At 40.0% G+C, this 15,047-nt stretch overlaps 1 protein-coding gene across 1 annotated transcript; it reads right to left on the reverse strand.

Annotated features, from left to right (window-relative positions):
• Positions 1–9,133: 9,133 nt before the first annotated feature.
• Positions 9,134–14,831, reverse strand: mgst2.S (microsomal glutathione S-transferase 2 S homeolog). The gene is made up of 5 exons (XM_018242734.2): positions 14,743–14,831; positions 13,002–13,101; positions 11,857–11,927; positions 10,639–10,720; positions 9,134–9,423 (listed from the first exon to the last, which is right to left on the reverse strand). The coding sequence occupies exons 1-5, from the start codon at positions 14,798–14,800 to the stop codon at positions 9,291–9,293; spliced, it is 444 nt and encodes a 147-aa protein (XP_018098223.1). The 5' UTR covers positions 14,801–14,831; the 3' UTR covers positions 9,134–9,290.
• Between the last annotated feature and the right edge of the window lie 216 nt (positions 14,832–15,047).

Genomic DNA, 15,047 nt, shown 5'->3' on the forward strand with positions numbered 1-15,047 from the left:
AATTGTGGTTTTTTGCCTTTAAAATCTAACCAGAAATAACCCCCTAGGTGTACTGGCACATAAAGCGAAGCCCTGATTGCATCTTCTCTGCAGGTAGGGTTGCCACCATTTTTAACATGTTTTACTGGCCAGGCAGGTGGCATTCTGTGACATCAAGGGGTGGGATTTTGATGTAATTGGGGCTGGGGCCATGTCTTACGAAGGCTACACTGCAGAAAACAGTGGTTCAGGGGTGAGAGGGAGAGTGGGTGGAGCCGGGAGGGGGAATGTGAGGCAGACAGGAGGCAGATCAGTGGGGGGTTGGGGTGGAGGTGAGTTATTACAGATTTACTGGCACATACACTGCCAGTAAACTTGTATTACTGGCCCCACTCTTGGCTGGTATTTTATGGATAGGTAAACCCTATCTGTAGGTGGAGGGAAGCTAAGAGGTGCCGTTGTGCTCCACAATGTCTCTGCATGGCATTGGCCTGGTGCTAAACAAGCATATGTATTTAAGCATAGACTTTGCCAGTAGAATAACTCACCAAATGGAGTAGGTGGCCCAGGTGCTCCTGCCCCAGGCCATCAGCTCAAGGGAGTGGACAAACTGTATACAAAGAAGCAAAATTTTGGAGCAGGGCACTCGAAAAGGTCACGCATGGATCAGACAAATGTAGAGTAAAAAATAGAAATCTTTATTGGTATAAACTGCTCGTGTCGCGTTTCGTGTCAAAGACACTTAGTCATAGGCTACCAAATGCTGGTGCTGACACATGGAGCAGATATTGACAAGAAAATGCATAGTTTTGTGTTATTTCACTGATCAGTTCACATTGTCCACCTGCAGAAAAAATGCAGGCGAAAAGAAACAGAGGCTGAGCCTCATGGGATATTGTCATACTGCTTTCTCTGAAAAGGAACTATAACCAAGTCCTGATTGGCATCTGGTAGATTCTGGCAAATGCTAAAATACTATAGCAACTATTAATTGGGCCTGTGTGGGAGTGGGACTATTTGACATCTCTATATCGAAAAACCAGGGCCTATTTTGAATCTCAGTCCAGTTCTAACCAGGCCCAACCCATGACATTGAAAACAATTTGCAGGTGATCTGTGAACTGGTGTGCACTGCGGGGAACCTGTGGGACCTGATGGTTCATCTGCAAATTCACAGGGAAACTAGACCTGGGTCCCGTCTACTTCTTCTGCAGTTAAACTACTGGTCTGACATAACACCTCATTCATGGTCTTATGACCAGTTCTCTTGCCATAGCGAGAGGCAAGATATTGGTTGACTTCAGATGGTGTCAGACTGGGACACCAGGGGCCCACCAAAAAACCTTAGACCAGGGGCCCTCTCTCAGTACCATTATTCTTCCTCTCCTTGCTCAACCTCTATTCTACTAGTCTCTTTTCTTTACATACGTTCACATTAAAGGCATTTGGAATATTTCAGAAGAACAAATACAAAATATCTTGATTAAAAAAACATCCAGCAGCCCTAAACCAAAGACAAAAATATTCCAGAAAACTCAACACAGTTCTGCCTGGAAGAGAAAGAGTTAGGTAGTGTTAATTCAGCAGAGCAAAGTCACAGCATCAATTATACAGGTGGATTTTAATATGTCTTAATTTTACACTCTATTCTGAGCTTTGTGATTTAGCCAATATTTTATTTTCAGTTTGTTTTGACTACATACCATATAGCATCTATATAAAATGTGTTATATTCGTTTTGAGTGGCGGAACTATCGGGGGAGCAGAGGGTGCAATTGCACCAGGGTCCGCACCCCCTCGGGGCCCACCGGCAGTCCGAGGGCCACTTATCCACCAAGAAGATCACTTCCAGAGGGGGTGGGGGGCCCAGCTGCACGGCTGCACCCGGGCCCGACACCACGTAGTTATATTACTGTTTGTTTCAGGCTCTGAGTTGTGTTTAAATATATCAATAAAGGCAATTATAAACTGTATTTGTAAAAATAAAAAAGTTGACAGTATTGATAGCATCATACGCATTGTACTGTACATGTTTAATACCGTGAAGCAGATACAATATAACCTGTTACAGTTAGCAGGGTCATGTAACCAGAACTTACTGTGCTCTGAATGCTCTCTCCATCTCTGGAGGCCCAGTAACTGCCGGAGGAATAACCTTATGTTTCATTCGATATTTTCCCACCAGTTTGGCAAAGTATGCTGCAACACAAATAAGATTTTAGGGGGGAAAATAGATCAACAGATGGTAAAACAGTGCTTCCATAATTTCTATTTTTAATCTAATATTTTTGTTCAGGCCTATTTAACTAGACCTCCACCGACATCTTTGGGTAGTGAATAAATTACCTACTATAAAGAACCAGTTGGACTGCACTGCCTTACTTAAAATCAATAGAAGGAAGGAAGGCCAAGCTTGTAGAATGCATGTACAGTATAATACATAATGTAGATTTCCTGAAGTTATAGGAAAAATAAAAAATAAAAATAAATATGGTTAAAAATTACATATTTTATATACTGATCTTATTGCACTAACCTAAAGTTCGAGCTTCTCAATAGCAGCAATGATCCAGGACTTCACACTTGTCACAGGGTGTTACCATCTTGGAAAGTCTGTGACACTCACATGCTCAGTGGTCTCTGAGCAGCTGTTGAGAAACTAAGCTTAGGGGCTGTAGCAAATTATCAAGCAGAAAATGAGGTTGGCCTGTAATATAAGCTGATGCTACAGGACTGATTATTAAATTCTGAAGCTAGTTGCACTGGTTTCTGTGTTGCCATGTAGTAATTATCTGTATTAATTACTAATCAGCCATATATTGTGACATTTATATTCTATATGTACTGTATATTGTGAGTAGATCCCTAAGCTCAGTAAGTGACAGCAGCACAGAGCATGTGCAGTGAATCAGCAGAAAAGAAGATGGGGAGCTACTGGGGCATATTTGGAGACAAAGATCTTTACTGCTTAAGGGCTGTGGTTGCCTTGGGCTGGTACATAAGCCTAAAGCATAATGTACAACATTTCTAGCCTACTTCTTTAGTAAAGCTTTAGTACTCCTTTATCCCCCTAGTATGACAAGTAGCCATAATTCACAGGCTGCACCAAGTAGAGCAGATCCTACTCCATGGTGTAGCGTACCTAACCCAGGTGTAAGCCGCTGGCAAAGGGACTCATACAATGGCAGATTAGTTATATGTGAAGCCCTAAGCTTCACTTTACACAAGGCCCTTTACACAAGGCCCCCTTACTAGGCTACTCCCACTCCTGTGTTCTTTATTTGTGTAGATCCAAACAGATCTACACTGGGTTGATTTCCTGACTCCGACCTGGCATAGAGAGCTCAGGTGCGCTCATGCCTGGATTTGCATGCATGTAACTTGCCTACCTTCTATCTTCTCCCAGTCCCATGTTTCAGAAGATTTTTAAATAATCTAGATGGGCCCCTGATCACACTGGACCCCTATCTGCTCCTGGTTTCATGTGTATAGTGTCACTGTAAATATATTGTATTCATTCAAAGCATCACTGTGTGGGTCTTTACCCTGTCGGTGTAAGTGCTGCCACTAGCTGTAAATACTGCTGTGTCTGTAACTATTGATTGTATACTATCAGTAAGATATTTTGGTACCAGTTGTAATGTTGTTGGATTTGTTCCCAACTCTACATTTAGTTACTGTGCACCCATATTATTAAAGGGATTCTGTCATGAAAAAACATTTTTTAAATCAGTTAATAGTGCTGGTCCTGCAGAATTCTGCAATGAAAGCAGTTTTTCAAAAGAGCAAACAGATTTTTATTTATATTCAATTTTGAAATGTGACTTTAGCTCTGATAAACTTCAGTCACTCTTTACTGCTGCACTGCAAGTTGGAGTGATATCACCCCCTCCCTTTTCCACTCAGCAGCCCATCAACAGAACAATGGGAAGGTAACCAGATAAAAGTCCCTGGTAGATATAAGAACAGCGCTCAATAGTGAAAACCCAGGTCCCACTGCGACTTCTTCAGTTACATTGAGAAGGAGAAACAACAGCCTACCTGAAAGCAGTTCCATCCTTAAGTGCTGGCTCTTTATGAAAGCACAGGATCAGGCAAAATGACCTGAGATGTCTGCCTACACACCAATATTACAACTAAAAAAAATACACTTGTTGGTCCTGAATAAAATGTTATATGGTAGAGTGAATTATTTGCAGTGTAAACAGTGTAAATTAGAAATAAAATCAGGACAATATGTAAGGGGGTGTAAAGTGATGAGTTATCTTTTTGAGTGACAAAAATGTGCGTGTATGTAAAATGTATGTGTTTAAAATTGTTGGGTGTAAATCACCACTAGATGGCAGTAGAGTTTTAGTTTTGTTTAAGTGTAATTTCTTCCCCGGCCACCAGAGGCTCTGTAAGACGCAGGAGGGCTATAAAGGAGAGGCAATGCCCAAGGTAAGCTGTCTTGATTGGAGGGCGTGGTCGAGGAGCATAACCTGGCTAGGGTGGAGACCCCAACGGCAGAAGTTAGAGAAGGAAAGATCTTAAGTTGAGCGCGCACTAGGTGCACGAGATGGTAAGGATATTTAGCAAGGGCAAAACAGCAAAAAGTTGTGAGTTTTCTCCAAAAAGACCACGGTTATAAGTAAAAATTTAAATCATTTATTAGGACATACAGATAACTGCCTAACGCATTTTGTGCCTACTGGGTCACTTACTCATAGGCTCATTACTCAGAAGCCTATGAGTAAGTGCTCCAGTAGGCACGAAAAGCATTAGGCGGTTATCTGTATGTCCTAATAAATGATTTAAATTTTTACTTATAACCTTGGTCTTTACTTTTTGGAGAAAGCTCACAACTTTTTGCTGTTTTGGACTTTTGCACCCGTGGAACTGGGGTGAACTGTATTTTCTGTTTTTCACTAATTGCCTTGGATATTTTGTCTCTTGATTAATAATGGTACACCTATTGGCACTACGTACCAATCTTTTCTATATTTAGCAAGGGCAGTTGTGGCCCCATCAAGGAGGAAAGTGGAGTTAGTTTCCTATGGGCACTCCGTAAGTGAGGAAACAAGTGACAGTTTAGGACTAGGTAGGAAGGGCACAAAGGCTTCAGGTCAGGACTTGGATAAAAAAGGGGCCTAACCAGGGGCAATCCTGGCCCCTCCGCCGCCAGAGGCAGCAGCAGTTGCTCCCCGGAAATACGTTCTTAAAGTACCAGGAGCAGCATTTTTGCTGCCCCTGGTACCTAGTGGGGTGCTGCCGCCTGAGGCGACAGACTCAACTCGCCTCATTGGCGAAGCACCCCTGGGCCTAACCTGGAAGAGTGGAGGGGTATCACGCTGAAGGTATCGGGTCACTATTGGAGAGTGGGGGGATACGGGTGGAGTATATACCAGACCACTAGGCGTTTAGGTGGGATCCAAGACCTAAGGAAGGTGTGCCTATTTCAAGAGAAACTGATTTGAAGGAAAATGTGTAATTAACGTGTCTGAAGAAACAAATGCTGGAGTATGAACATGTGCCTCAATGAAGAGCCTGTTATGTGTGTTGTTAATAAAATCTGCTGTTTAAGTTTTCCATTGTGTTCCATGTGGTGAGTACCAGTTGGGTTTACTTCCCCATTAAATTTGGAAGCCCCTCCCACAAATATCCCTTTAAGTACTGTAAGTGTATGTAAAAACACAACAGTATGAGCCCATCTGAGAGAGAATGTAATATGAAAGTGCTCTGCTGGGGGTAGTGCTGTACTGGGAGTAGTGCTAAACTGGGAGTAGTGCTATACTGGGAAAGAACAATGGTATTGAGGAAAGAATCTAATCCTGCTCAGTGTTGTGCTGAGGGGAGAGCACTGTCTTAAAATCACAATAAAAGCTCCTCACAAGTGAGTTACATTTGTGTCTGTTTGCCTCCCCTGTTCAGTTCAGCTTAGTTAGACTGTACCTATGTCCAGTGTTACTGATAGAAAACTGCCAGGTAGAGAGAATATGATTTATGTTAAAATATGATTTAGCATATGTACAGTATATTAGAATTACACCTCTGTGTCTTGCTGTTAATTTCTTATCAAAGGTACTGCCAGACAAATGTTGAATGTATAATTTAGTAGAGCATTTCATCCCAGAAACTCAATATCACGCAATGTCGTGACAGCTAAAGTCGTGTAAATGTCACCTCTGTTGCATTCTGGAGCAGCAAACATGTCTTCTGGAGTAATAAATGGCATCTCACCAACTGGCAGTCTGGGTTTTGCAGATGCCAAAGGAACATTACCTGTCTGAATGCAGAATGCATAGTTTGGTGGAAGATGAACAACGGTTTGGGGTTGTTTTCCATGGATTTGGCCCCTCCTTCCAGTGAAAGCAAATCTTATAGGGAACCCCCTAGCTTTCTTCATTCAGCTGGGTTTATGTAAAACTGCACAGATCACTTTATGATTTCAAATATACATACATGTATGTAAATTAGTTAAATAAGCAGAATCTGAACTGACAAAATATGTATAGTTTACATAAACATACCTGATTCCACATAGTGAAAGGGACCCATGATAGTTTATCTATAGTTGCAAGGACTTTCCCCTGTCCCTCTCTTATGCTGTCAGTGTCATACAACCCCTACCTTTTCGCATTGTGAAGTAATGGATTCCTGAACTTGAAGTCCCTATGCTTTCCATAGTGGGTGGTGCAAAAATGTATATTTAGATGTTTAGACAGTATTGTTTTTTTATGTAAGAGCAACTCGATATGCTCATGTAAAAAAGAGGGAATAGTTTCCCTCATGGCTACAATGTACAATTACATTCTTGACAATTGTGTGCTTCAAACTTTGTGGCAACAGTTTGGGGAAGGCTGTTGCAGATCAACAATGTCCCCATGCACAAACTTGGCTGCCTGCATTGAGCTATGTCCTCAACCCAAGTAAACACCTGTCAGATGAACTGGAAAGCCATCTCCATGCCATATGTAATTCCTCTGCATGAGTGCCCAACCTCACAAAAGAGAAGGGGCTGTTAAAGCAGCAAAGAGAGCATCAGCTTCAGATTAACACTCTTGGTTTAGGAATGAGATATCAGTTTCTGGACACTTTTGATCATATAGTGTACCTCTTCATTTAGGTGAAAGGGACAGAAGCTGCATTTAATGCATATAAACACTATAATAAATGTTGTAAAACCGCAATCTGGGAAGCAAAGATAGGAAATGAGAAACTCATTGTGGCAGAGGCTAAGACTAACCCCAAAAAGGTTTTAAATATATTAATAGTAATAAGGTGTGGTTTGAGAGTGTTACTCCTTTAAATAATGGTACCAGTATGGTTGTAACAGATACAGATAAGGCAAATGTATTAAATCAGTTATTTTCTTCAGTTTATACAATAGAGGAGTCAGAGTTCCCAGGCTCACTTTATAGCTGCACTGTTGGCTCAGCTCAGTCTAGTGAGTGGCTGACTCAGGATATGGTTTATAAAGCTTTAATACAAATGTTCGAGATTCGGGGAGATTAGTCGCCCGGCAACAAATCTCCTCTTCTTCGGAGCAACTAATCTCTCCGAACTGCCTCCCGCCGGCTAGAATGTAAACCACTGGCGGGATGGCACTCGGAGCGCTTCATTTTCCAAAGAAACGTCCTCATTTTCCGAGGAAACTTTAGGCAACTTCGGTAAACAAAGCGCTCCAATTGCCATCTCGCCGGTGATTTTCATTCTAGCCGGCGGGAAGGCTGGGAAGGTAGTTCGGTGAGATTAGTCGTCCCGAAGACGAGGAGATTTATTGCCGGGCTACTAATCTCCCCGAATCTTACCCTGTGTCTCTGCCCTTAAACTGCAAATCAATTTCCCCAAGAGACCTCCTTATCTAAAGCTGTTACAAAAGCATTTTAAGTATCTATTCTGGGCTCTCTGCCAAAAGCCAATTAAGTTAGAAACTTTGTATCTTTTCTGTTCAGTGCAGGAGATCAAAGAGAAAGTCCGGACATTTCAGTAACAATCCGAGACTAGGGTATTGTGTGCATTAATCCACCCCTGTCTGTTGTTGCTGTATCACAGGAACTGAGTGTATCAGTGTGTGCATATTCTATCAAAAAATAGGTAGTGTTGTACCAGTATATATCGGGCAAACCTTTCAAAGTATCAGTTATTTACAGAGGTCACTTCCTTAGGCTACCATTTTAAAGGAGAACTAATGCTTAACTAAAGAAGTAGACTAGAAATGTTGAACATTATGTTTTGGGCTTCTGTACCAGCCCGAGGCCCCCACAACCCTTTAGCAGGGAAGATCTGTGCCCCAAAGATGCCCTAGTAGCTCCCCATCTTCTTTTCTGCTGATTCACTTCACATGCTCTGTGCTGCTGTCACTTACTGAATTAGGGACCCACTCACAATATACAGTACACAGAATATACAGTAAATGTCACACTATAAAGCTGATTCATAATTAATACAAATAATTACTAGATGGCAGCTCAGAAACCAGTGCAATTAGCATCAGAATTTAATAATCAGCCTTGTAGCATCAGCTTATATTACAGGCCAACCTCATTTTCTGCTTGATAATTTGCAACGACCCCTAAGCTTAGCTTCTCAACAGCTGCTCAGAGCCCACTGAGCATGTGAGTGTCGCAGACACTTTCCAAGATGGTGACCCCCCTGTGACAAGTTTGAAGTCCTGGATCATTGCTGCTATTGACAAACTGATACTTTAGGCTGGTGCAATAAGTTCAGTATATAAAAATGAAATTTTTAACCATATTCGTTTATATACTATATATACACAATCACATGTATACACACGACTCCCTGTATAAATTATAATCATACAATATTAACTTACCCCTGTTAGTGGTTACACTTTGTAAAGCACTGGGCACTTTTGGCTCAGAAAGAATGACATTCTTAAACGGCTACTGTAGAGTTGTTCTTATGTGCTGGGACACCGTGATCATGTGTACCTAGGGTCCCCCTCAGATACATTAATTCACACTAACATATATCATTCATCTGGATAAAGAATGCAATAAAACCATTCAGAGGCGGTCCTCACATCCACAGGGCCCATCTTCAAACAATGCTGTTTTCATTTGTTATCATACGATTTTCATACGTTTAACCACAATCATAGAAAAAAATTCTTTCTTCAGACTTTTAAGGTGTTTTTAAATAAAAATAAATGATTGTGTTTTAACATTGTACATCAGTTGTAAAATCTTGTTTAACTCAGATCGCCAATAATTGGATATGTTATTATGAAATGAATTTATATGCATACACTGATATGATATTCACAGTGCAAATGCTTTCCAACATTTACAATACCTTCCCAATTATTATATCATCTTGTGCATTTTCTTAAAAATGTTCAGGTCCAGATATTGCTTCAAAAAACTGCCTGCAATGCCAACAACTGCCACAAGAAGCAGCAAAAACAGTATTGCCAAACACATCAAAAATCCAGGAACCCTAAAGAAACGGAGAAAAGTGAATTTAATGTCTACAGCCATCAATCTCTAATGATGTCGATAGCTATTGATAAAATATTTTAAAAAGTGATTTATTACAATTTTTGAAAACCTCTTCACAGAATGCACGTTTCGATAAAAAATTAAAAATACATGTTATTAATAATAATAATAATAATAATAATAATACATGTATGAACACAACACAAACACTGACACATACTGGCAGAAATAAATCACAGTAAAAACTAGTATTTAAGTGAGAAGGTCTTTATTGCTAACTGACAGTGTACACACACTAGTCTAACTCAATGCATGACATCGGCCTATCAGTGCATACAGAGTGGATTTTAACAAAGACAGAGGAAAAGCCTGGTCAGCCATTGACCTAAGACTGGGGTCACATGGTGCGTGACACTAGCCTAAATCCTTCATGTGTGCCAAATAGTTTATGTGTACCTGATGGTGCAGCAGAATGATAACTTCTGGCCGCACTTAAAGGGATACTGTCATGGGAATTTTTTTTTTTAAATGCGTCAGTTAATAGTGCTGCTCCAGCAGAATTCTGCACTGAAATCCATTTCTCAAAAGAGCAAACAGATTTTTTTTATATTTAATTTTGAAATCTGACATGGGGCTAGACATATTGTCAGTTTTCCAGCTGCCCCCAGTCATGTGACTTGAGCTCTGATAAACTTCAGTCACTGCAAGTTGGAGTGATATCACCCCCCTCGCTTTCCCCCTCCCAGCATCCCATCAGCAGAACAATGGGAAGGTAACCAGATAGCAGCTCCCTAACACAAGATAACAGCTGCCTGGTAGATCTAAGAACAACACTCAGTAGTAAAATCGAGGTCCCACTGCAACACATTCAGTAATATTGAGTAGAGGAAACAACAGCTAGCCATAAAGCAGTTCCATCCTAAAGTGCTGGCTCTTTCTGAAAGCACATGACCAGGCAAAATGACCTGAGATGACTGCCTACACAACAATATTACAACTGGAAAAAAAATACAGTTGTTGGTTCAGGAATGCATTTTAATATTGTAGAGTGGATTATTTGCAGTGTAAACAGTGTAATTTAGAAATAAAAGCTACACCATAAAAATCATGACAGAATCCCTTTAATGAACAGACAACTCCAGCCATTGCTTGGAGCTGGACAGCTTTGAGGCACAAGCAGCCACTCAATTGTAATTCAGCACTTTATACTTACCTGCCTTGTACAGAACCAGTATAACCTCTGAAGTAGATGTGCCGTGCTATTATGTATAGCAGTCCAAAAACTGCTGCTGTTTCTGAAAAAAAAAAAAAAACAATGCAAGGATATGAGATTTTCCTGTACATAACAAATATTTCTGCAGTAGCTTTTCATTTTCTCCACTCAGTATTTTATAGAAAGTTTATGGCTGATGTGAATAATATCACTTACTCAGTCCTATAAACAGTGATGAGCTGCAGGGGGTCTATATTCCCAAAAATAAATCTAGCACCTCCTTACATCAGTACTGTGGATTGTGATTGAATGCTTTGGCACCCATTAGTCTTGCTTATTTTAGTGTGATAATTATAGAATTGCGTCCCATATGTGTAAGGGACATAAGAGTAAGGTTTGCTGAGTATATGTCTGTGATATCATCTTGTCCCTACAGTACAAGAGATTTACAGGAAATGCATTCCACAATTTTATACAATGCTTCATATTGATCTGTATCTTGTACAGTAGAAACCCCATTTTACATTTTTCAGGGGACCAGGAAATAATTATGTAAAATCTAGGAAAATGTAAAATCAGGAGAATTTGTTAAAGCATCTTATTCATTAAATACTAAAAGGATAAAAGAACAGGATTAAATTTTACTTTCAAATATAATATTTACTATGTTAATAACCACAGGGTTGGACTGGGCTGGCGGGACATTGGGGAAAAAAAAACATGTTGACTCTTTATCCCTTATTGGCCCCGCCGAACCAGGTCAGCAGTTTTGGTAATTCTTTAAGCAGAGTCAGAGGAAGGGGCGCTGACTCTGTAACTGTTCTAAATTGATAAATCCCTGTGTTTCTTTAAAGGCAGCAATTAAAATTGATACAATAGTAACTAATATTCCAAATATACTTCTGAGAAATGTATCAACTAATGTACCAAATTGTATCAATACAGAATCTGCACCTGGATCACTGAGCTGCCAGACTGAAACACCAGTAACAAGAACATTAAACTTAATTTTTGGAAAAACAGTAAAAAATAATAGCAACTGAACTGAAAAAAAGTGTTTGGAAGGTAAACAACCCCTTTAAATAAATGGCCCACGCTGTTGGAAAAAAGGTACAAAGAAGTACCATGCATTATGCACAAATTGTCCTTTTCATCTCCATGGCAATATAAGGGCATCACCTATACCCAAGTACACATATTCCTGTATTCTACTGTTACCTTGATGAAAGTAAAAGCCGGCAGTCCACAGCAGTACCAAGAATATTGGCATGAACTCCACATAGTTTTGTCTGGAAGAGAGATACAGTACCTAATTAACAGATTTTTTACAGTCACAGTGCACACACAGGGGCCGAGACGGGTCAAGCAATACCATACAGCGTGTCTTTTAAACATGGAGGAATAAAGATTTTGGTGTGCCTAACCTTGTCCTTTGTTCTCAATATTAATGGGGCAACAGTTGTTTTTGAGGAATATAATTTTAGCTTTTAAAATGCTGTTGAAAGAAACAGTACTACACAGTACTTTCAAAAAGTAATTAAAGTTTTTATGGAGGAGGGCACCGAATGATGATTTACAAGGCTACACTATTTTTATGGCAGAATGTTCCACCAGAGATTATGGTTCTGATGGAAGCAGGTAGTGTGCTTGATATTTTATTTAGCTGCAGGGCTATTGGTATGTTTCAAAGACACCCCTGCCCAAATATAAAGATAAGCCTTCAACATGGCACCATCATGACCAGCTTGGGCATTGTATCCAGCATTCGATGACACAGTTGACTACTAGAGTAGCATAAGTGGCAATGAGACTAAAGAGCTTATTGCATTTGATCTAGCCTAGGGACATGTGTATGCAAGGAACACTGTTGTAGGGGCCCAGTGATATTTAGGGTCGCAGCATTTTTATTTTTTTTGCGTTATGGAAGCCTTTTGGTCAACCCAGGCAAGCAAGGCAATAGAAAGGCACAGTGTGGCAGTTGGTGTGGGGATATAAGCATTTTGATATATGGGGCTAGAAGATTTCTGATGGTGGTAATTGTATCCGATAAAAGTATGGAGAAATGGAGAAAACAGAAAAAAATGCAACATAGAAGCATAAGAAAAATAAACTACCTTGCAAAAGGCTATCTGGTAAGCAGGGGTATAACTACAAAGGAAGCAGCCCCTGTGGCTGCAAGGGGGGCCCCATGGGGCACCAATAATGAGCACTTTCAACATATATTGGTAAAACAGAACAATCTCTGGATATGGTGGGGGCCCTAAAAATAATTTGCTGTGGAGCCCAGTAACATCTAGTTACACCACTGCTGGTAAGTGATAATAACCTCTCAGCCACCCAATGAAAATCAAGTCTGAACTTACTGGGCACGCAAGGTTCTCTCAAATTCAGGTGCGCCAGTCACCGCAGGGGGAATTACTTTATGCTTCATCCTTGACTTGCCCACAAGCGCTGCATAGAAGGCTGTTAGGAAAAAGGATATATTGCTCTTATATGACATGCATATAGCCAGTAATAGCACCATGATTTTGGAAGATATTTTTTGCCAGATATTTTCCATCCTTACAGATTGTCTTTTTTGTCATACCAGAGGGCATACTAGTAAACTGGAGATGCAGCCTAGCTTTTATACTATAACACGGCGAACAGTGGTGATCATTGCTGCCTTATGGCTCTGGTGTCTTAGGTTTGACTACAGCCAGGGCACAATCTGCATGGAGTGTGTATGTTCTGCCTGTGTGGATTTCCTTATGTAACTCTAACTCATCCCATATTCCAAGAGAATATGTCATGATAATAATATTGGTTTTGTTTGGGACTAGGAAACCACTTCTCTTCACTATTTCCTTGCTTTGCTCATCCACTTTGTCTTCTATAGCCCCTTCTCTTTTAATCTGTTCTTTTTTTGCTCTCCTATGTTCTTCTCTCCTGTATTATTTTCTTCTTCTGCCAAATTCTTTTTTCACAACAGCACAAATGAGGTTTATTGTACTGTATGGTCGCTTGTGTATAGAAGTTTTTTTTGCAAATAATTGTGTACCTTTTTTACCCAAGTCATTAACAATTATAGAGGTTTTAATGCAACAGCACTAGCTGCCCATGTTGCACTCATATGGGTAAAAAAAACTGAATTGTGGGATTTGTAGTCATTTGTAGTTGGTTGACATGGGACTAAACCTGTGCATTAAGAGCTAACTGACTCTTATAGCTGCATATTGTGCCTTCTTGTAAGTAAAGACCACACAGTGCAACATGGGAAATGAAAGGCTACAGTGAAAGGTTGCAAATTTATTAAAGGGGCCTTTTTTGCATAATGAAAAAAACTGCAATTCCAACTTTCCAATATACAGTCATTAAAGATTTTAACTTTTTGTACTAGTTTGGAAGATTTAACATGACACTGAAACTGCATTTGTCATGTATTTGGGGGTATTATATCCCTGAAATACTATGAAGAAAATTGTGGGACCAACTCACAATATACAGTACACTTAGAATATAAATATCACAATATAAGGCTGATTAGTCATTAATGCAGTTAATTACTACATGGGAGCACAGAAACCAATGCAACTAGCATTAAAATTTCATAATTAGCCTTGTAGCATCAGCTTATATTATAGGCCAACCTTGTTTTCTGCTTGATCATTTGACAACCCCTAAGCTTAGCTTCTCAGCAGCTGCTCAGAGCCCACTGAGCCCCTGTGACAAGTTTGAAGTCCTGGATCATTGCTGATATTGAGAAGCTGAAACTTTAGGATTGTGCAATAAGTTCTAAATATAAAATATGGCATTTTTAACCATATTCATATTTAGGGTTTAGTTCTCCTTAAAGTAGGTACAGTTTTCCTCAGCAGTTTAACAAGGGCATTTTACAAAGCCATATGCCATTTTCAATGCATATACCTGAAACATCTTCTAATAATTTAGTATATTTATGCAACTAAAATAAGGAAAGGGTGTTCAGAGCAGCTGATTAGGAGTTCATGTTACAGCACTAGACACTGACTATAGTCCATTAGCACTCATCTCACCATTATGGTTCTGTATTGGAGTGGCACACAATCTGAAGGCTCAGTTTAAATAAAATTATGTTTCTCTTACCCAGCTGACAAGCAGAAAGAATGGAAACAGCAGCAAGGAGCACTATATCCTCAGCCATGTTTTAGAGATCCGGTGTGTGTGTGTGACAAATAGAGAATGAAGAAGGTCAGCATATAAGCCACGCCTCAACCAGCCTTGCTCAAACACTCACTACCTTGCCAAGGTCTGATCTGTAGCTGTGAGCAGTGAGATTCACCTGTGCTCTACATACAGTATCTCATTTTACAATATCCATGCGCTTCCCAACCCAGTCAGCTAATCTGTAAGAGGCATTTAAATTATGTATAAAACAATAGACAAGGGCA

The sequence above is a fragment of the Xenopus laevis genome, chromosome 1S (genome assembly GCF_017654675.1).
Source record: "Xenopus laevis strain J_2021 chromosome 1S, Xenopus_laevis_v10.1, whole genome shotgun sequence".
Taxonomy (NCBI): Eukaryota; Metazoa; Chordata; class Amphibia; order Anura; family Pipidae; genus Xenopus; species Xenopus laevis.

Excerpts from the sequence above, each read along its gene's own strand:
- mgst2.S (XM_018242734.2), bottom strand. The coding sequence starts at position 14,800 with ATGGCTGAGGATATAGTGCTCCTTGCTGCTGTTTCCATTCTTTCTGCT. Across the intron at positions 13,102-14,742 it reads TCTTTCTGCTTGTCAGCTGG|CCTTCTATGCAGCGCTTGTG; the intron begins GTAAGAGAAACA and ends TTTTCCTAACAG. Across the intron at positions 10,721-11,856 it reads CGGCTTTTACTTTCATCAAG|AAACAGCAGCAGTTTTTGGA; the intron begins GTAACAGTAGAA and ends TTTTTTTTTCAG.